Source organism: Pseudophryne corroboree, chromosome 6, assembly GCF_028390025.1.
Source record: "Pseudophryne corroboree isolate aPseCor3 chromosome 6, aPseCor3.hap2, whole genome shotgun sequence".
In the NCBI taxonomy this organism is placed as follows: Eukaryota; Metazoa; Chordata; class Amphibia; order Anura; family Myobatrachidae; genus Pseudophryne; species Pseudophryne corroboree.
The window spans coordinates 143,043,022-143,066,899 of record NC_086449.1 but is presented as its reverse complement, the minus strand read 5'-3'; the positions used below and the strand labels follow the sequence as shown (position 1 = coordinate 143,066,899).

Genomic DNA, 23,878 nt, shown 5'->3' with positions numbered 1-23,878 from the left:
ACACATCTCCCCCCACATCTCCCCATCTGTACGGCCCTTAAATTATAAAGTTTTCAACAATTTCAGCAGGAAATAATACTATGACAGACTTTTCCTGAGTCCCTTTATCATGAAACACAGTCACCATTTAATAGTATTCTAAATGTATATATTTATTTGTTGATGTCATCTATATTATCTGCATTGTGATAAACTGTGATATCACTGAAATTGGAGAAATCCCACGTCACTCCCACATCCGGACAGCATTTTTTTTTTTTTTTGTACAAAGTTCACCTAGTGTGTCTGAACTGAAGGAGGGGGATGTGAAATCCAGCATTGCTTAAAACATCCTGCTGTCACGCCCCTTATTGCCTATAAAGACCACTGAAGTGAAGCGACAAGCAGATCACATTTGCTCTTCCTGGAGAAAAGGACTACTATAGAGGAGTTGCTGATTTTTTTTTACATCAAAAGGTAATAACTGACTTTCTTGTCCCTCTTGTACTTTCAGTATATGTTCTATATGGGTTATGGAGGGAAATGTGGTTATATTTTCTTATTTATTTAAGAATTATTTTATTTCCCTACAGATATCACAATGGCAGAAGTTCCTGAATTAAATGTTATCTCAATGGATAATTACAGGTAATACAGTTTATTCTTCTATATAAAGATTAGCTGAAACATATAATGAGGCAGATTGAAGCAGGGATCTTTATGTGCAAAGAAGCAAAACTCAGAAAATATAAATGTGCTTGCTGCCAAAGTCTAAATCAGTGGCTTAAGGTGACAATATAGGCATCTTATAAAATAATACAAATGTTTATTTGTTTGTATAAGGGGTGACAACAGGGACGTTTCAGTTGCTTCCTTAGACTGCAGAATTATTAAGGTTTATGTAAGAATGTTTGTGTTTCGCAATGTAAAGAAATTCACATTTTTGTTCTTTTGTTTTTATCTTTAGTGAAAATCAGGAACAATTTTATGCTGACTTCTCTTGTGAAATGAAGGTAAATTTCACATGCCAATTGTGTTACTATGTATATTAATACAGTTCAAATTAATATTATTTTAGTCAATTCCGATAAACTTAACAATAGTTTTTATGTAAAAAGAAAATCTAGTAATTTAGCAATTTATTAATTTGATCAAAAACAAAATACTTATTCACTCCTGTCATGATTAGAATTTTTTAAAATAAAATAAAATGTTTATATATATATATATATATATATATATATATATATATAAACAGATAGTATGAGCGCAAATAACAAGGTAAAAGCTTTTTTTAGATATAAATATATATGAAAAGTCCCGTGGAACTACAAGTCCAAAGATAAACTAGGAGCAATGTTCCTCAAATTCACTGACTGCCAATATTATTTGGTGGAAGAGATTTGTCAGTGCGCACTTCTGGGATTTCCAGCTGTCGCCTCCCCAATGTTACCCGATCCCGGACGGGTGGTAGTCCTGCCAAAAAATTGAAGAAGCAGGGAGCGCCAATAGTGCATTAAAAGAGTTGCATTGCTACAGGCGATGCAAGTACTGACACCCAACTGTGAGGATTGATACAACTGCTGTGAACAAAAAAGACCAGGCCTACTGACGAAGTCGAATGACGAAACGCGTATGGGCGTGGTCTGACGTTTGGATTTGGAATTAAGAATATTCCGTTCGCACGGTGGGGTAAATTATATGCCGGTTATACGAGCGGTGGTTTGACCGCCTTTTATGGTACGGGTTTTACTTGTTACCAATTTGGACTTTTTAAATAAAATTCCTGTACTCTTTTAATGCACTATTGGCGCTCCCTGCTTCTTCAATTTTTTGGCATATATATATGTATATATATATATAAAAAATATATATTTTTAATACAGGGTTGCTCTAAAAAATTAGACACATTCCATGTTTTATATAAACTAAAGTATTATTATATGTAGTATATGTCTGTAAGTTTCTATAAGGGGGTACAGACGGAATGATGTGTGTTAAGCAATCTAGCACAGGCCGCTCAGCACACATCTCTCCCCCCGCTGAGCACACAGCGCAATGTGTGCTGAGCGGGGGGGGGGGGGAACGCTCACTTCACCCTACTAGGCCAATATAGAACCGGCGATAATGACGCGCAGGGTAGCGCATTGCTATCGCTATGGGGCATACACACGGGAGAGACCCGTGCTTAATTTCTAAACAATCTAGTCAGATTGCTTAGAAATTAAGCACCTGATCTCTCTGTGTGTACCCTTCTTATGACTAGGGGGTCTATTTATTAAACCTTGAAGAGAAATAAAGTGGATGGAGATAAAGTACTATCTAACCAGCTCCGAAATGTCATGTTAACAGGCTGTGTTTGAAAAACGTTGAAAGTGTCTATCTCTTTTATAGTAACCCTGTATGTGTGTGTGTGTGTGTGTGTGTGTGTGTGTGTGTGTGTGTGTGTATATATATATATATATATATAGCAGTGGCGTATCTAGAATGGGTGCAGTGTGTGTGTGGTGCACACCGGCCCCTGGGTCCAGAGGGGGGCCCACCCCACACACATTTCTTCTATACTCACCTTTCCGGCATCCATCGGTGACTGTGTGTGGGCCCCATCCTCTCCCGTAGCCGTCACCGCCACTGTTAGCGCACTGAGCACTCGAGGCTCTGGCACAGTGCCAGAGTCTACAGCACATGCGCAGGACTCTGAAAAAATGGTGCGGCGCCCAATTTTTCGGAGTCCTGCGCATGCGCTGTAGACTCTGGCACTGTGCCAGTCTCAGTGCTGATAGCGCTAACAGCGGCGGTGACGGGTACAGGAGAGGAGGGGGCCCACACACGGACTCTGCACATGGGTCCCCTCCTCTCTAGAAACGCCTCTGACTCTGAGTACCCTTGGAAGAAAAGCACTATTATTATTTATTGTAAATTATGGGGGTAATTCTGAGTTGATCGCAGCAGGAACTTTGTTAGCAGTTGGGCAAAACCATGTGCACTGCAGGGGGGGCAGATATAACATGTGCAGAGAGAGTTAGATTTCGGTGGGGTGTGTTCAATCTGCAATCTAAATTGCAGTGTAAAAATAAAGCAGCCAGTATTTACCCTGCACAGAAACAAAATAACCCACCCAAATCTAACTCTCTTTGCACATGTTATATCCGCTTTCCCTGCAGTGCACATGGTTTTGCCCAACTGCTAAAAAAATTCCTGCTGCGATCAACTTGGAATTACCCCCTATATGCAAAACAGAATCTTGATTTGCAAGTATTTTCTTAAAAACATTTATTTGTAATAAGTATTTTTTATTTAGGAGTTTACAAAAAAACAGCTAAGAATTTTATCATGATCACATTGAAATAAATAACATTCTCAACATCAAAAGCATCCTAAATATTGTAAATTCTGTTGCATAGACCAGTCTGAAGCATTTAGAATGGACGCCATGTCACACCAGTTGGTCATCGTGCAGTTTTGGAATAAAACCAGAGATAAGGAAGCCTAAAAAGCCTTTGCACTCCTTCAAGAAGGTGATAATGCTAGTGGTGGTTGTGGAAAAGCTGAAGGGAGGAAAAAGATGTAACAAGCAATCCTTTTTCGATGACAGTGACCTGCTGGACCACATCCTAGTGGAGGGTAAGCTCACCTGCAGTTACTCATTTCTTTAAACAATCTAGCTTGGTTTGGTACTACGTAAAAAATGCACCTACTTGATCAGTAGCGGTTGGGAGCCTGGGCCTGCAACACCTAAAAACTAAAATAGAGGAACCACACCTACCGCCACCCCTAAATGCTGCAGCATTGCCGGCCAGAAGTTTCCGTGAAGTGCCGCTGGTGGCTTCACGGTAACTTCTGGCCAGCGATGTTGCAGCATTTGGGGGTGTGATGGGTGTGGCTCTCCTATTTTAGTTTTGGACTACGCTGCAGCCCCAGGCTCCCAACCGCCCCACCCTTGATATTTAAAGTGGGACTCTTATGATTCTATTTTTTTTTCTAAATGACTATGTACTACCAATATATATATATATATATATATATATATTATATCTTAAACCAGTGACTGATAATGGTGCACACAAGCCCCTTGATCCTAGCCCACACCACACACCATGTATCCCATTAGTATATTTGGCTCTCTGGAGTCCACATCAGGGCTGCACAAATCCCCGGGAATGTGGTGCAGCTTTTCCTGGAGACCTGCAGTATGCACAGTACAGAGACTGCCCGGAACAGGGTGCGGGTGCTGCACATGGGTCTCCTCCTCTCTTAATCTGCCCCTGTCTTAAACAATACACTTTATTTTAAGTTGAATATCTGACTAAGGGTCCCTACACACTTACCGATCCGCCGCCGAGCTGCCTGACTGCGGATACGGCCGACCCGGCGGCGCGGGGGGAGTGATGGGGAGAGTGAAGTTTCTTCACTCCCCCCGGCTCCATAGCACTGCATGCAAATTTTAACAATCTCGTCCATATTGGCCTGCATGCATAAGCGACGGGGAACCAACGATTAACGAGCGCGGGACCACGCATCGTTAATCATTGGTGCATACACACTGCACGATACGAACGAGTTCTCGTTCATTAATGAACAAGAACGTTCATATTGTGCATTTTATCTGCCAGTGTGTAGGGCCCTTAAGGTCTGTATCACACTGGTGGTTTTCTCATCCTGAGCTGGGATTTGAACTTTTAATACTGCTCAGTGCCTAACAGTCTGTGCCTGAAAGAGGCTGCCATAGTTTATATGTGTAATTAAACAAGTCCTAATGATTGTATAGTTGCCCTTCCAAAATCTTTACATTTTATTTTACACAACACACCAAATATAACTTCATGCAATGATCTCATCTGTTCAGTTATAAGAAAGACATAAATTATAATTTCAGGATTCATTAAAAATGTAACTATATATTATGTTGTTGAGGACTGTGAAAGAAGCTGATAACTTCTATAATTCAAACAGTTTAATCACTCAGCAAGAGCTGCTTTTAGTGGTTCATATTGTTTTACCTGATTTTCAACACACACACACACACACACACACACACACACACACACACACACACACACACACACACATATATCCCCACAGCTTAATGTAGTCCATGTGCAAGAAACTAATTAAATGATAAACATTTTAAACTTGTTCTTTTCCATTCAATAGAAGAAATTACCTTCAACACCACAGAGGAATTAAACGCCTCCCCACCTAAATTCCGATATAGTAAAACAACTGTCCACATTATTCGAGACTACAGACAGAAGTGTCTGGCACTGCAAGAAGTTCCAGGGGGCGCGCATCTTGTGGCCTTGTTTTTACAAGGGAAGAATCTTGAGCTAGAAGGTAAGTCATCACTTACGCATTAGGTGCTGGGAGAGATGTATTAACTTGTTTTTTAATGTAAATTTTTAATATCTGGATAAAACCATGCAGTCATATAGACTGGATGCAGTCAGGACAGTCAGAATGTGTCAGTAGTATCCCAAAAGTTAGAATCCGGATGGACCCCGAAGGTAAGTATGAGGGGGGGTTAGGATTAGGCACTAGTGTGAGGATTAGGCTGTGGGGTGAGGGTAAATTACGGTTAGGCTGCGGGATGGGACTTTTAGGATTAGGCTGTGAGAGGGGTGGGTTATGGATTGGTTTAAAATATTTACCTTAAACTGTCAGCATACTAAGTGACAGGCTTTCGTACCTAACCCATATAGACATCTCTGATACATACAAAATATGCAATTATTGCATTTCCATTGCCTACTTGCATATACACAACATATTGCATTATAAAATATTTACATACCTTTTCATCTTCTTTTCAGCAAAGATAAATGTGGGCACCTACATTTCAGCGCCTCTTGTGGAAGAGAAACGTCCAGTCACATTGAGTCTTGCTGGTCGCAATCTGTTTTTATCCTGCATTGCTGAAGATACTAACAGTACTCCAGTACTATCCCTGGAGGTGAGTAAAAGGAATGGCTGTTCTTGCAGACGTCATTGGCATTTCGGTATTAATTGTTTTAAAGCCTAAAAAAGCATATGTAAAACAGTTTAAATCACTTTGAAATCTAGCATTGATTATATTTCCATAGCCACATATGCCATATCTACGTTTGCATTCCAATTGGTGACAGACTGGAGCATGAAGGGCCCTCCAGAGAATGCATTTGTAGGTAACCAAGCTTAAGGGGTGTAGCCAGACAGTAGGAGAGGGCGTGACCAGCCACCACAGGCCAAACATTAGAAAGGACATGTAAAGAACAGGGCTCCTTTATAAAGGAGGGGGTAAGGTGTGGCAGGACTACCCACTTTGATTGGCAGGTAGTCTAACCCTGGTGTAGTTTCCATACAATCAAACCAAAGTTCATCCATGATTCTGCTCCACCAAGTAACTGACCCCCTAGAGGAGGAGGTGCGGCGCTCAGGCAGGGGGTGGTGCACCGTAAAATTCCTCTATACACCTGTGGGCCAATCCGACCTCGATTCCATGTAAACAAATTTGAATGCAGATAACCAGAATCAGACATAACATCTGTAATGTCAGTGGCCTGGAGGGGATCCTGCTCTATCAGTATATTTAGTGCTCGGTGGAGAGATGTTGGAATTACCAGTTAGAAGAGGTGATACAACACGGCATGACTAGCAGGGTCACAACCAGTCTACATCAGATCATCTGTGTACAGAGCATAAGCATTATTAGCATTTTGCAACCAGACTCCTTCTCTCTGCAAATACAGTACAATAATTGTTTATTTTTATATTTTGTATAGGAAGGAAACACAAAATATATAACTACTAGGAATATTTTAATTTGAAATAGCAGTGGAGTTCCCCTTTTAAGTCATTAGAGACTCAAAGCGCATGATCTCTGCAAGACTGAACGATGAGTCACAAATGTAATTTGGCTTTGGACAAACTATGTGAAGAACTCCTGGTAGAAAGCGAATGCAAAAGAGCAAAAAAGATCTTACACTACTGACCTACAGTATAAAGTTCTGCTTGGGAAGATTGTTGATGCAACAATCACTAAATATATTATTCTAATTAGGAAATAATGAGTCAACAGTTTGAAGTTTTCTGTCTGGTATACAATACAGTATGTCTATTCTTTTCTGAGTCTCAGCTAAACTCTTCTTTTGTCTGTTTCTCTTAGGAGGTCACCAACATTCGAGAAAAAATGAACAATGACTTGCTACCCTTCCTCTTCTACAAGACACAAAACACCAGTGACAACACCACCTTTGAATCAGTGGCTTTCCCAGGATGGTATATTAGCACGTCCCAGCAGGAGCACCAGTTTGTGCAAATGAAGCCACAAGGGGATCAAGTGTTTATAAGAGATTTTGTGATTTTGTGAAAGTATGAGATCCAACCACTTATATGTATGTACTATGTACAGCACAGGAGCCAGTGTCTCTTCTGTTACACAACTGGCCTTCAGATGCTCAGTCATTGGTCAGACATAGCAGAAATTGTTTAATTATGACTTTCATAAAGTTTAAATTCTCATTCAGAGAACACACAGTATCTTTATCAAGATTTTTATATATAGATATATAGAGCATAGATAGAAAGAGAGGGAGCAAAGAATAGACATAGTGGGGCAGATGTATTAAGCCTGGAGAAGGCATAAAGAAGTGATAAATGTAAGGTGATAACGTACCAGCCAATCAGCTCCAATATGTAAATTGACAGTTGTGAGCTGATTGGCTGGTGCATTATCACCTTGCACTTATCACCGCTTTATCACTTCTTTATGCCTTCTCCAGGCTTAATACATCTGCCCCACTGTATTGTATACCGGACAGCAAACTTCAAACTGTTGCCTCATTATTTCCTACTTAAAATAATATATTAAGTGATTGTTACATCACCAATCTTCCCAAGCAGAACTTTACACTCTAGGTCAGTAGTGTAAGCTCTTTTTTGCTCTTTTGAATTTGAGAGCAAAGAAGCGGATCATAAGGGACTTGATCTAGAATAAAGTGAAGGTTCAGCAGCTATGTTTCGGAGAATCCTGCTCCATTCTCAAGCTAACGGTAGCTTGACAAAGGAGTTGGATTATGCAAAACGTTGCTGCTGAGTCTTCACTTTATTCTAAATAAGTTCTTATCAAGTCTCTTTTGAGTGGCAACTTCTTTGCTTTTTCTATACACTTCTTTTGTTGTGTTTTTGCTTTGAAGCTGGGCCATTAAATACACGGAGGTTTTTGCCTATTTACCTTGCTACTTATGTATATATACTGTTTATATAGATAGATATCATGTGATAAGATGTTGTAGCAATTTGTATTTCATATAGCAATAATTGTTGCTTTGTACAGTAATTCGTTATTTTATCTGTATTTATGAGTTGTGATTATTTTAATATTTATGGAAAAAATACTGTTTTTGTGACATGATTTGAAGTAGTATAAGTAAAAATGTTGGGAATTCCAATCATTCTTGTGGTTTCTGTCATTTATATTTCTGATGGGTTTACAAATAAAAAATGCTGCGGATTTAAATGCAAGAATGAAGAAGTATTCTGGATTGAGGAGTGTTATCATAAAATGAAATGTTGATTACGATGGACATGTTTTCCCCAAATCGTAAGGCATATGCTTATTTGCACATTTTTAAAAAAGCAAATAAAATTGCATAGCAAACTGAAATTCATATAAACGTGGCTAACGTATTCCAAAAAGCTACTACAACTCACCAAAGAGAAAGCATTTGGAAGGCACAAATATTCTAAAAACAATTAAACGAATCACACACCTTTCCAATCAATATAGAGAATAGCTATGAATGACACACAAAAGACCAGTATAAATTCTAATAATAAATCTAGTCTGTAAAAAACATAATAATATAGACATCAGTCTAAAAGGAACATACTGTCCTAATTTAATAATGTAAAAGTGGCAAGTAGACACATAAAGTAGTTAATTAAGAGACAACGGTTCCAGTAAGACAATATAAACGCCATAGCGGCTGATTACAGCTTTTGCTCCAAATTCATAATGCATAACCATTAGTCCTAAACAATATAAAAATACAATATATAAATAACAACACAATACATTAGTGGAGTAAAAAATTGGTCAGCTTTATTATTTAAATAACAGTATGGTTGGTGGCAGAAGAAAGAACGGGCAACCAATCAGTGGAGTCACTTGACTGAGAATTTGCTTTGAAAAACATCTGTACGAGCAAATTGTAGTAACAGCAATGGCAGATGAGTGGGGGGTCTCCGACTCCCATACACATAATTTCTAGTGATGAGCGGGTTCGGTTCCTCGGAATCCGAACCCCCCCGAACTTCAGCCTTTTTACACGGGTCCGAGGCAGGTTCGAACCTTCCCGCCTTGCTCGGCTAACCCGGGCGCGCCCGAACGTCATCATCCCGCTGTCGGATTCTCGCGAGGCTCGAATTCTATCGCGAGACTCGGATTCTATATAAGGAGCCGCGCGTCGCCGCCATTTTCACACGTGCATTGAGATTGATAGGGAGAGGACGTGGCTGGCGTCCTCTCCGTTTATAGAGAAGAGAGTAGAGAGTTAGAGACACTATTTAGTATTTACTAATTTTGGGGAGCATATTAGGACTGGAGTACTACTACTTGCTGATAGTGTGACCATTGACCACCAGTTTAATTAATCCGTTCTCTGCCTGAAAAAAAACGATACACAGTGTGACACAGTCACATACAATATCTGTGCTCAGCCTCAGTGTGCTGCATCATCATATGTAATACTGTATATCTGACTGTGCTGAGTGCTCACTGCTCACACAGCTTAATTGTGGGGGAGACTGGGGAGCAGTTAGAGCAGGAGTACATAAATAATATTTTTTAAGTACAGTGCACACTTTTGCTGCCAGAGTGCCACACTGCCAGTGTGACTGACCAGTGACCACACTGACCACCAGTATATTGTGATTGTCTGCTTAGGACGGAGTACTACTTGCTGATAGTGTGACCGGTGACCAGTGACCACCACCAGTTTAATTAATCCGTTCTCTGCCTGAAAAAAAAAACGATGCACAGTGTGACACAGTCACATACCATATCTGTGCTCAGCCCAGTGTGCTGCATCATATGTAATACTGTATATCATTATCTGACTGTGCTGAGTGCTCACTGCTCACACAGCTTAATTGTGGGGGAGACTGGGGAGCAGTTATAGCAGGAGTACATATTTTAAGTACAGTGCACACTTTTGCTGCCAGAGTGCCACTGCCAGTGTGACTGACCAGTGACCACTGACCACCAGTATATTGTGATTGTCTGCTGACCACCAGTATATTGTGATTGTCTGCCTGAAAAAGTTAAACACTCGTCGTGTGGTGTTTTTATAAACGCATTCTGCAGACAGTGTCCAGCAGGTCCGTCATTACATAATATATACCTGTCCGGCTGCAGTACTAGTGTGATATATATATATATTTAAATTTTATCTCATTATCATCCAGTCTATATTAGCAGCAGACACAGTACGGTAGTCCACGGCTGTAGCTACCTCTGTGTCGGCAGTCGCTCGTCCATCCATAATTGTATACCACCTACCCGTGGTTTTTTTTTTCTATCTTCTTGATACTAGTAGCTTACTTTAGGAGTCTGCAGTGCTGACAGACAGTGTCCAGCAGGTCCGTCATTACATAATATATATACCTGTCCGGCTGCAGTACTAGTGTGATATATATATATATATATTTTATTTTTATCTCATTATCATCCAGTCTATATTAGCAGCAGACACAGTACCGTAGTCCACGGCTGTAGCTACCTCTGTGTCGGCAGTCGCTCGTCCATCCATAAGTATACTAGTATCCATCCATCTCCATTGTTTACCTGAGGTGCCTTTTAGTTGTGCCTATTAAAATATGGAGAACAAAAATGTTGAGGTTCCAAAAATAGGGAAAGATCAAGATCGACTTCCACCTCGTGCTGAAGCTGCTGCCACTAGTCATGGCCGAGACGATGAAATTCCATCAACGTCGTCTGCCAAGGCCGATGCCCAATGTCATAGTACAGAGCATGTAAAATCCAAAACACCAAATATCAGTAAAAAAAGGACTCAAAAATCTAAAATAAAATTGTCGGAGGAGAAGCGTAAACTTGCCAATATGCCATTTACCACACGGAGTGGCAAGGAACGGCTGAGGCCCTGGCCTATGTTCATGGCTAGTGGTTCAGCTTCACATGAGGATGGAAGCACTCAGCCTCTCGCTAGAAAAATGAAAAGACTCAAGCTGGCAAAAGCACAGCAAAGAACTGTGCGTTCTTCGAAATCCCAAATCCACAAGGAGAGTCCAATTGTGTCGGTTGCGATGCCTGACCTTCCCAACACTGGACGTGAAGAGCATGCGCCTTCCACCATTTGCACGCCCCCTGCAAGTGCTGGAAGGAGCACCCGCAGTCCAGTTCCTGATAGTCAGATTGAAGATGTCAGTGTTGAAGTACACCAGGATGAGGAGGATATGGGTGTTGCTGGCGCTGGGGAGGAAATTGACAAGGAGGATTCTGATGGTGAGGTGGTTTGTTTAAGTCAGGCACCCGGGGAGACACCTGTTGTCCGTGGGAGGAATAGGGCCATTGACATGCCTGGTGAAAATACCAAAAAAAATCAGCTCTTCGTTGTGGAAGTATTTCAACAGAAATGCGGACAACATTTGTCAAGCCGTGTGTTGCCTTTGTCAAGCTGTAATAAGTAGGGGTAAGGACGTTAACCACCTCGGAACATCCTCCCTTATACGTCACCTGCAGCACATTCATAATAAGTCAGTGACAAGTTCAAAAACTTTGGGCGACAGCGGAAGCAGTCCACTGACCAGTAAATCCCTTCCTCTTGTAACCAAGCTCACGCAAACCACCCCACCAACTCCCTCAGTGTCAATTTCCTCCTTCCCCAGGAATGCCAATAGTCCTGCAGGCCATGTCACTGGCAATTCTGACGAGTCCTCTCCTGCCTGGGATTCCTCCGATGCATCCTTGCGTGTAACGCCTACTGCTGCTGGCGCTGCTGTTGTTGCTGCTGGGAGTCGATGGTCATCCCAGAGGGGAAGTCGTAAGACCACTTTTACTACTTCCACCAAGCAATTGACTGTCCAACAGTCCTTTGCGAGGAAGATGAAATATCACAGCAGTCATCCTGCTGCAAAGCGGATAACTGAGGCCTTGGCATCCTGGGTGGTGAGAAACGTGGTTCCGGTATCCATCATTACTGCAGAGCCAACTAGAGACTTGTTGGAGGTACTGTGTCCCCGGTACCAAATACCATCTAGGTTCCATTTCTCTAGGCAGGCGATACCGAAAATGTACACAGACCTCAGAAAAAGAGTCACCAGTGTCCTAAAAAATGCAGCTGTACCCAATGTCCACTTAACCACGGACATGTGGACAAGTGGAGCAGGGCAGGGTCAGGACTATATGACTGTGACAGCCCACTGGGTAGATGTATGGACTCCCGCCGCAAGAACAGCAGCGGCGGCACCAGTAGCAGCATCTCGCAAACGCCAACTCTTTCCTAGGCAGGCTACGCTTTGTATCACCGGTTTCCAGAATACGCACACAGCTGAAAACCTCTTACGGCAACTGAGGAAGATCATCGCGGAATGGCTTACCCCAATTGGACTCTCCTGTGGATTTGTGGCATCGGACAAAGCCAGCAATATTGTGTGTGCATTAAATGTGGGCAAATTTCAGCACGTCCCATGTTTTGCACATACCTTGAATTTGGTGGTGCAGAATTATTTAAAAAACGAGAGGGGCGTGCAAGAGATGCTGTCGGTGGCCAGAAGAATTGCGGGACACTTTCGGCGTACAGGCACCACGTACAGAAGACTGGAGCACCACCAAAAACGCCTGAACCTGCCCTGCCATCATCTGAAGCAAGAAGTGGTAACGAGGTGGAATTCAACCCTATATATGCTTCAGAGGTTGGAGGAGCAGCAAAAGGCCATTCAAGCCTATACAATTGAGCACGATATAGGAGGTGGAATGCACCTGTCTCAAGCGCAGTGGAGAATGATTTCAACGTTGTGCAAGGTTCTGCTGCCCTTTGAACTTGCCACACGTGAAGTCAGTTCAGACACTGCCAGCCTGAGTCAGGTCATTCCCCTCATCAGGCTTTTGCAGAAGAAGCTGGAGACATTGAAGGAGGAGCTAACACAGAGCGATTCCGCTAGGCATGTGGGACTTGTGGATGGAGCCCTTAATTCGCTTAACAAGGATTCACGGGTGGTCAATCTGTTGAAATCAGAGCACTACATTTTGGCCACCGTGCTCGATCCTAGATTTAAAACCTACCTTGGATCTCTCTTTCCGGCAGACACAAGTCTGCTGGGGTTCAAAGACCTGCTGGTGAGAAAATTGTCAAGTTAAGCGGAACGCGACCTGTCAACATCTCCTTCACATTCTCCCGCAACTGGGGGTGCGAGGAAAAGGCTCAGAATTCCGAGCCCACCCGCTGGCGGTGATGCAGGGCAGTCTGGAGCGACTGCTGATGCTGACATCTGGTCCGGACTGAAGGACCTGCCAACGATTACGGACATGTCGTCTACTGGCACTGCATATGATTCTCTCCCCATTGAAAGAATGGTGGAGGATTATATGAGTGACCGCATCCAAGTAGGCACGTCAGACAGTCCGTACTTATACTGGCAGGAAAAAGAGGCAATTTGGAGGCCCTTGCACAAACTGGCTTTATTCTACCTAAGTTGCCCTCCCACAAGTGTGTACTCCGAAAGAGTGTTTAGTGCCGCCGCTCACCTTGTCAGCAATCGGCGTACGAGGTTACTTCCAGAAAATGTGGAGAAGATGATGTTCATTAAAATTAATTATAATCAATTCCTCCGTGGAGACATTGACCAGCAGCAATTGCCTCCACAAAGTACACAGGGAGCTGAGATGGTTGATTCCAGTGGGGACGAATTGATAATCTGTGAGGAGGGGGATGTACACGGTGATATATCGGAGGATGATGATGAGGTGGACATCTTGCCTCTGTAGAGCCAGTTTGTGCAAGGAGAGATTAATTGCTTCTTTTTTGGTGGGGGTCCAAACCAACCCGTCATTTCAGTCACAGTCGTGTGGCAGACCCTGTCACTGAAATGATGGGTTGGTTAAAGTGTGCATGTCCTGTTTATACAACATAAGGGTGGGTGGGAGGGCCCAAGGACAATTCCATCTTGCACCTCTTTTTTCTTTCATTTTTCTTTGCGTCATGTGCTGTTTGGGGAGTGTTTTTTGGAAGGGCCATCCTGCGTGACACTGCAGTGCCACTCCTAGATGGGCCAGGTGTTTGTGTCGGCCACTAGGGTCGCTTAGCTTACTCACACAGCTACCTCATTGCGCCTCTTTTTTTCTTTGCGTCATGTGCTGTTTGGGGAGTGTTTTTTGGAAGGGCCATCCTGCGTGACACTGCAGTGCCACTCCTAGATGGGCCAGGTGTTTGTGTCGGCCACTAGGGTCGCTTAGCTTACTCACACAGCTACCTCATTGCGCCTCTTTTTTTCTTTGCGTCATGTGCTGTTTGGGGAGTGTTTTTTGGAAGGGCCATCCTGCGTGACACTGCAGTGCCACTCCTAGATGGGCCAGGTGTTTGTGTCGGCCACTAGGGTCGCTTATCTTACTCACACAGCTACCTCATTGCGCCTCTTTTTTTCTTTGCGTCATGTGCTGTTTGGGGAGTGTTTTTTGGAAGGGCCATCCTGCGTGACACTGCAGTGCCACTCCTAGATGGGCCAGGTGTTTGTGTCGGCCACTAGGGTCGCTTAGCTTACTCACACAGCTACCTCATTGCGCCTCTTTTTTTCTTTGCGTCATGTGCTGTTTGGGGAGTGTTTTTTGGAAGGGCCATCCTGCGTGACACTGCAGTGCCACTCCTAGATGGGCCAGGTGTTTGTGTCGGCCACTTGGGTCGCTTAGCTTAGTCATCCAGCGACCTCGGTGCAAATTTTAGGACTAAAAATAATATTGTGAGGTGTGAGGTGTTCAGAATAGACTGAAAATGAGTGGAAATTATGTTTTTTGAGGTTAATAATACTTTGGAATCAAAATGACCCCCAAATTCTATGATTTAAGCTGTTTTTTAGGGTTTTTTGAAAAAAACACCCGAATCCAAAACACACCCGAATCCGACAAAAAAAATTCGGTGAGTTTTTGCCAAAACGCGGTCGAACCCAAAACACGGCCGCGGAACCGAACCCAAAACCAAAACACAAAACCCGAAAAATTTCAAGTGCACATCTCTAATTATTTCTGCTTGCATTCTCCTGTGGTGGTAAGCAGAAAAGTCCAGCTTATAAGAGACCAGGTGGCATTTTCCACTTGGCTGGACCGGCTGCCTCTGAATCAGGCAGGAGCTGGAGTAGTATGTAAGATGGGTTAGTTGACTGCTCCCCCAGCCCCGTGCCTGGCTATAGTTACACATGTGTCAGTGTGTGTCTGCGACTCCAGCAGCAGCATCGTGGGGTTTTCTCAATCCTGTTGCATGAGGACATGCAAAATTTCAGCAGGCAAATATGTAATACCCTTCTATGCAAGGCATTACGTCTGACACTGTTCACTGCACTGTAGTGCATGTGATGGCGTATTACACTTGTAAACAGGTTGATGGTATATATTGTGGACCACATGGAACTGGACTTGATAAAGACACCAGTGCTTGGACACAGGTTGAAAGTATGCAGGCTGTACCAGATGGAACAGGAATGGATACATACAGCAGTGCTTAAACACAGGTTGAAGTACAGAGGTCACAGCGATAAACAGTAGAGAAACTGTGACCTGTCGCCAAGGACAATCCATGGAAAGCATATTTTGTTCTGGCAATGTGCTAACTGCAGGTGCAGGTTTAAATAGGAAACTATCCAAGCTCATTGGCGAAGATGAACATGTGAGTGTGGCTGGGCTGCTCAGGTGAATCACCTGACAGAATGCTGCTGATTGTTTACATGCAGTGCTTATGCCTGTTGCAGATTGCCAGGGAATGTATGAATTGTCAGGAGACAGCACCGATAAACATGGTATGTGTGGTTAAGACCCTATTGTGTGACAAGGAGTTTAGCAGAAAGCGATAGCCAAGACCAGAACTAGGAAATACTAATAACCAAGGTTATTTTTTGGCTGGAACACTCCGGAACTCCGTCTCTGAAGGTGTTCTGAAAAATGACATCACCCGGAACTGCCTGGCTGCTGCACCAGAAAAGTTTGGGAGGATGGGTGCGGGCATCAGTAAGCATACCACTAGTCCCCACAGTGGACTGAGACGCACTGGGGGCTGCGGAAGCAATTCCTTCTGTAGCAGTGTAAAAAAAAAACACCAAAAATGGTCACCACTGAGGAGGAGACAGACGCTAGAGGTCACATTTGACCTCTAGTGCATGTCTCTTCGGTGGTGGTCATTTTAAGAAAGTTTTTTTACACTGCAACGGACGGAAGCGCTTCCGCAGCCCCCGGTGTGTCTCAATCCACTGCGGGGGCTAGTAGTGATATGCTTACTCACAGCTCGCACCCGTCCTCAGCCCTGGAAATGCAATGAAACCCCTGATAATGAGCAGGAGACCCCTGACAACGCACATAAAACCTCTGGCAACACACATGAAACCCCTGGCAACGCGCAGGAGACCCCTAACAACGCACATGAAACCCCTGGCAACGAGCATGAGACCCCTAACAACAGGCAGGTCATTTAAAAGTAATTAGAAGCCTTACTGTGTGGCATAATTTGTAAGGGACATTTTTGTGTGTGGGGCATAAAATGGTGTCAGGGCCATAACTTTGTGTGACATAAAATGTAATGGGAGTTACTGTGTGTGGCATAACACATAATGGGTGTTACGGTGTGTAGCATAACGTGTAATAGACATTACGGAGAGTGGCATAATGTGTAATAGGCATTACAGTGTGTCATATTGCGTAATGGGCATTACGGTGTGTGGCATATTGCATAATGGGAATTACGGTGTGTGACATAATGTGTAATGGGCATCACAGTGTGTGGAATATTGCATAATGGCCATTATGGTGTGTGGCATATTGCGTAATGGGCATTACAGTGTGTGGCATAATGTGTAATGGGCATTACTATATGGATGAAAAAATGACAAATAATGTAAGGGGCATGAATCAGGATTTTTTTCCCCCCTGTGGTAGGCAATTTCTGGGCATGTGGGGTGCAAAACTGGGGTATAAGGTTGTGCCCCTTGCAGCATAGCCATGCCCCTTACAGTGAGGCCACAACCCTTCTTTATTCTTGCAAAGGTGCCCCCACTGTAGCTCCTCACACATTACCCTCAGCTCCGCCCACTACTGCCCACCAACGGGAGTTCCTGAACCTATTTTTCTACAAAAATAGTACTGCTAATAACTTGCACTGAAATACACTGGGAATACAAGCTAGACATAGAAATGGAGACTAATACTCTGGTACTTGAACAGTGCCCAGAGCCTTAATTTTATTGTGAGGTGCTTAAAGTTTAGGGCCAAATGTGGAGTCACATTTGGTGCTCCTTCTTCTTCACAAACAGACCAGCATGAAAGTTCCGCAGGAGCCACAGCCGCTTACTGCAGCCAGAAAAGTGGGACAGCACCACAGCAGTCACCGACCAAGTGGACCACTTCCCTGCAGCGGCCGATGGCCAAATACTGGTCTGCACAGGACCCACTGAAGCCCTGGGAGACATGGCGTAGCTTTAGTGGGTGCAGGGGCGGGTGCCATTGCTATAAGTGCCAGAGGCTTAGGGGGCCCCAAACACTGGTCATAAAGTTGTCTACCAAATTCCCAGAAATGCCTGTTGAGCAAATGGGTTTGGCCCATTGATAATGGGCCTAATTCAGTAAGGATAGCAAATTCTGCTATCCTTTGGAGCGCATGCTGGGGGCCGCCCATCGCTGGACAAGGCCGCCCAGCATGCTGACCAGAGCCAACCCCCTTCAAGAAGCAGAAATTGCGCCCGTAGGAGACCCGCCACCATCTTCCAGATCGTGACAGCTGCGTGTGACATCACGCAGCCACCACGATCATGCCCGTGACACGACTCCGTTCGTGCCACACCGCCCCCCTTTCGTCCGGCTCTACCCCCGCAACGCTCCGTCTCCTCCCTGGAAGCAGAGCGTTGCCTCCCCCCCCCCCCCCCCACCCCCACCCAGCGACCTCTGCCTGATTGATGGGCGCTGCGCATGCACCCACTTCTTTTTCTCAAAAATTCCGGTTGGATCGCTTACTGTGATCCAACCTGAATTAGGCCTAATGTGTGCATGTTATAATGGTAAAGGGGGCCTGTAAGGTGGCACTATAGCATGGCATAATATGAACAGAGGACACTGTAATGTGGTATAAAATTAAATGGGAGCACTACTATGTGTCAGAAGATCATCTGGGGCCACTACAATGTGGCATGATATGAACTGACGGCACTTCAATATGACATAATATGTACTGGGGACAATGTGTGGCATAATGTGAATTGGGGGTACTGTGTACTGAAAGTACTACAATGTGGCATATTGTGAACTAGGAAACTACTATGGGACATACATGAACTAGGACATTACTATGAACTGGGGTATAAAATAAAAAAGGGCATTATTATGATTCATAAAAGGAACTAGGGCATTATTATGAGGCATAAAATTAACTAGGACATTATTATGAGGCAGAAAATTAGCAACTACTGAAGAGAACGGTGTCTCTAAACATTAGGGTGGTGGCCCATTCAAAATGTTGCTGTGGGACCCACAAAGTTTTGGCCTCACCCGTGCCAGGGGTCCAGCACCTCTAGAACCTGGTAAGTAAGAAAATAAGAATTTACTCACCGGTAATTCTATTTCTCGTAGTCCGTAGTGGATGCTGGGAACTCCGTAAGGACCATGGGGAATAGCGGGCTCCGAAGGAGGCTGGGCACTCTAGAAAGATTTATGACTACCTGGTGTGCACTGGCTCCTCCCACTATGACCCTCCTCCAAGCCTCAGTTAGGACACTGTGCCCGGACGAGCTGACATAATAAGGAAGGATTTTGAATCCCGGGTAAGACTCATACCAGCCACACCAATCACACTGTACAACTCGTGATACTATATCCAGTTTGATAGTATGAAAAACAACTGAGCCTCTCAACAGATGGCTCAACAATAACCCTTTAGTTAACAATAACTATTTACAAGTATTGCAGACAATCCGCACTTGGGATGGGCGCCCAGAATCCACTACGGACTACGAGAAATAGAATTACCGGTGAGTAAATTCTTATTTTCTCTGACGTCCTAGTGGATGCTGGGAACTCCGTAAGGACCATGGGGATTATACCAAAGCTCCCAAACGGGCGGGAGAGTGCGGATGACTCTGCAGCACCGAATGAGAGAACTCCAGGTCCTCCTCAGCCAGGGTATCAAATTTGTAGAATTTTGCAAACGTGTTTGCCCCTGACCAAGTAGCTGCTCGGCAAAGTTGTAAAGCCGAGACCCCTCGGGCAGCCGCCCAAGATGAGCCCACTTTCCTTGTGGAATGGGCATTTACAGATTTTGGCTGTGGCAGGCCTGCCACAGAATGTGCAAGCTGAATTGTACTACAAATCCAGCGAGCAATAGACTGCTTAGAAGCAGGAGCACCCAGCTTGTTGGGTGCATACAGGATAAACAGCGAGTCAGATTTTCTGACTCCAGCCGTCTTGGAAACATATATTTTCAGGGCCCTGACAACGTCTAGCAACTTGGAGTCCTCCAAATCCTTAGTAGCCGCAGGCACCACAATAGGCTGGTTCTGGTGAAACGCTGACACCACCTTAGGTAGAAACTGGGGACGAGTCCTCAATTCTGCCCTATCCATATGGAAAATCAGATAAGGGCTTTTACATGATAAAGCCGCCAATTCTGACACTCGCCTGGCTGAAGCCAAGGCCAATAACATGACCACTTTCCACGTGAGATATTTTAGATCCACGATTTTTAGTGGCTCAAACCAATGTGATTTTAAGAAACTCAACACCACGTTGAGATCCCAAGGTGCCACAGGGGGCACAAATGGGGGCTGAATATGTAGCACTCCTTTCACAAATGTCTGAACTTCAGGTACTGAAGCTAGTTCTTTTTGAAAGAAAATCGACAGAGCCGAGATCTGTACTTTAATGGAGCCTAGCTTTAGGCCCATATTCACTCCTGCTTGCAGGAAATGCAGAAATCGACCCAGCTGAAATTCCTCTGTTGGGGCCTTTTTTGCCTCGCACCATGCAACATATTTTCGCCATATGCGGTGATAATGCTTTGCCGTAACATCTTTCCTGGCCTTAATAAGCGTAGGAATGACTTCTTCCGGAATACCCTTTTCCTTCAGGATCCGGTGTTCAACCGCCATGCCGTCAAACGCAGCCGCTGTAAGTCTTGGAACAGACAGGGCCCCTGCTGTAGCAGGTCCTGTCTGAGCGGTAGAGGCCACGGGTCCTCTGAGAGCATCTCTTGAAGTTCCGGGTACCACGCTCGTCTTGGCCAATCCGGAACCACGAGAATTGTGTTTACTCCTCGCTTTCTTATTATTCTCAATACCTTTGGTATGAGAGGCAGAGGAGGGAACACATAAACCGACTGGTACACCCACGGTGTCACTAGAGCGTCCACAGCTATCGCCTGAGGGTCCCTTGACCTGGCGCAATATCTTTTTAACTTTTTGTTGAGGCGGGACGCCATCATGTCCACCTGTGGTTTTTCCCAACGGTTTACCAGCATCTGGAAGACTTCTGGATGAAGTCCCCACTCTCCCGGGTGGAGGTCGTGTCTGCTGAGGAAGTCTGCTTCCCAGTTGTCCACTCCCGGAATGAACACTGCTGACAGTGCTAGTACATGATTCTCCGCCCATCGGAGAATTCTTGTGGCTTCTGCCATCGCCATCCTGCTTCTTGTGCCGCCCTGTCGATTTACATGGGCGACTGCCGTGATGTTGTCTGACTGGATCAGCACCGGCTGGTGTAGGAGCAGGGATTTTGCTTGACTTAGGGCATTGTAGATGGCCCTTAGTTCCAGAATATTTATGTGAAGGGAAGTCTCCTGACTCGACCATAGTCCTTGGAAGTTTCTTCCCTGTGTGACTGCCCCCCAGCCTCGAAGGCTGGCATCCGTGGTCACCAGGACCCAGTCCTGTATGCCGAACCTGCGGCCCTCTAGAAGATGGGCACTCTGCAGCCACCACAGTAGAGACACCCTGGTTCTTGGAGACAGGGTTATTAAGCGATGCATCTGAAGATGCGATCCGGACCACTGGTCCAACAGGTCCCACTGAAAGATTCTGGCATGGAACCTGCCAAAGGGAATTGCTTCGTAAGAAGCCACCATCTTTCCCAGGACCCGCGTGCAGCGATGCACTGATACCTGTTTTGGTTTCAGGAGGTCTCTGACTAGAGATGACAACTCCCTGGCTTTCTCCTCCGGGAGAAACACTTTTTTCTGGACTGTATCCAGAATCATACCCAGGAACAGTAGCCGTGTCGTCGGAACCAGCTGTGACTTTGGGATATTCAGAATCCAGCCGTGCTGGTGCAGCACCTCCTGAGATAGTGCTACTCCCACCAACAACTGTTCCTTGGACCTCGCTTTTATTAGGAGATCGTCCAAGTACGGGATAATTAAAACTCCCTTTTTTCGAAGGAGTATCATCATTTCCGCCATAACCTTGGTAAAAACCCTCGGTGCCGTGGACAGTCCAAACGGCAGCGTCTGGAATTGGTAATGGCAATCCTGTACCACAAATCTGAGGTACTCCTGGTGAGGACGGTAAATGGGGACATGCAAGTAAGCATCCTTGATGTCCAGGGATACCATGTAATCCCCCTCGTCCAGGCTTGCAATAACCGCCCTGAGCGATTCCATCTTGAACTTGAATTTTTTTATGTATGTGTTCAAGGATTTCAAATTTAAAATGGGTCTCACCGAACCGTCCGGTTTCGGTACCACAAATAGTGTGGAATAGTAACCCCGGCCTTGTTGAAGTAGGGGTACCTTGATTATCACCTGCTGGGAATACAGCTTGTGAATTGCCGCTAGCACCGCCTCCCTGTCTGAGGGAGCAATCGGCAAGGCAGATTTTAGGAACCGGTGGGGTGGAGACGCCTCGAATTCCAGTTTGTACCCCTGAGATACTATTTGAAGGATCCAGGGATCCACCTGTGAGCGAGCCCACTGATCGCTGAAATTCTTGAGGCGGCCCCCCACCGTACCTGGCTCCGCCTGTGGAGCCCCACCGTCATGCGGCGGACTTGGAAGAAGAAGCGGGGGAGGACTTTTGCTCCTGGGAACCTGCTGTTTGTTGCAGCCTTTTTCCCCTACCTCTGCCTCTGGATAGAAAAGACCCGCCTTTTCCACGCCTGTTTTTCTGGGTCCGAAAGGACTGAACCTGATAAAACGGCGCCTTCTTAGGCTGTGAGGGGACATGGGGTAAAAATGCTGACTTCCCAGACGTTGCTGTGGAAACTAGGTCCGAGAGACCATCCCCAAATAATTCCTCACCCTTATATGGCAACACTTCCATGTGCCTTTTAGAATCTGCATCTCCTGTCCACTGGCGAGTCCATAAGCCTCTCCTAGCAGAATGGACAATGCACTTACTTTAGATGCCAGTCGGCAGATTTCCCTCTGTGCATCTCTCATATATAAGACTGAGTCTTTGATATGGTCTATGGTTAACAGGATCGTGTCTCTGTCTAATGTGTCAATATTTTCTGACAGTTTATCTGACCACGCAGCGGCAGCACTGCACATCCAAGCTGACGCAATAGCTGGCCTAAGTATAATGCCTGAGTGTGTATATACAGACTTCAGGATCGCCTCCTGCTTTCTATCAGCAGGTTCCTTGAGGGCGGCCGTATCCGGAGATGGTAGTGCCACCTTTTTAGACAAACGTGTGAGCGCTTTATCCACCTTAGGAGGTGTTTCCCAACGTGACCTATCCTCTGGCGGGAAAGGGAACGCCATTAGTACCTTCTTAGGAATTACCAATTTTTTATCAGGGAAAGCCCACGCTTCTTCACACACTTCATTTAATTCATCTGATGGGGGGAAAACTACGGGTAGTTTTTTCTCCCCAAACATAATACCCTTTTTAGTGGTACCTGTATTTATATCAGAAATGTGTAACACCTCTTTCATTGCCTCAATCATGCAGTGAATGGCCTTAGTGGGCATCAGGTTAGACTCATCGTCGTCGACACTGGTGTCAGTATCAGTGTCGACATCTGGGTCTGCGGTCTGAGGTAGCGGGCGTTTTAGAGCCCCTGATGACCTGTGCGACGCCTGGACAGGCACGAGCTGAGAAGTCGGCTGTCCCACATTTGGCATGTCGTCAAATTTCTTATGTAAGGAGTCTATACGTGCACTCATTTCTTTCCATAAGCTCAACCACTCAGGTGTCTGCTCCGCAGGGGGTGACATCCCTTCTAAAGGCATCTGCTCCGTCTCCACATCATTATCCTCATCAAACATGTCGACACAGCCGTACCGACACACCGCACACACACAGGGAATGCTCCAACAGAGGACAGGACCCACAAAAGCCCTTTGGGGGGACAGAGTGAGAGTATGCCAGCACACACCAGAGCGCTATATAATGCAGGGACTAACTGAGTTATGTCCCCTATAGCTGCTTTTTCTATATAATTGTATACTGCGCCTAAATTTAGTGCCCCCCCTCTCTTTTTTTACCCTTTTCTGTAGTGTAGACTGCAGGGGAGAGCCAGGGAGCTTCCTTCTAGCGGATCTGTGAAGGAGAAATGGCGCCAGTGTGCTGAGGGAGATAGCTCCGCCCCTTTTCCGCGGACTATTCTCCCGCTTTTTCCTATATTCTGGCAGGGGTATTTTCCACATATATAGCCTCTGGGGCTATATATTGTGGTATTTTTGCCAGCCAAGGTGTTATTATTGCTTCTCAGGGCGCCCCCCCCCAG

General features: G+C 45.0%; 1 protein-coding gene across 1 annotated transcript; it reads left to right on the top strand.

Annotated features, from left to right (window-relative positions):
* The first annotated feature begins 399 nt into the window (after nucleotides 1-399).
* LOC134935059 (interleukin-1 beta-like) lies at nucleotides 400-7,614 on the top strand. Its single transcript, XM_063930362.1, has 7 exons — nucleotides 400-456; nucleotides 573-627; nucleotides 947-992; nucleotides 3,384-3,603; nucleotides 5,134-5,313; nucleotides 5,790-5,929; nucleotides 7,121-7,614. The coding sequence occupies exons 2-7, from the start codon at nucleotides 581-583 to the stop codon at nucleotides 7,322-7,324; spliced, it is 837 nt and encodes a 278-aa protein (XP_063786432.1). The 5' UTR covers nucleotides 400-456; nucleotides 573-580; the 3' UTR covers nucleotides 7,325-7,614.
* Nucleotides 7,615-23,878: the final 16,264 nt, after the last annotated feature.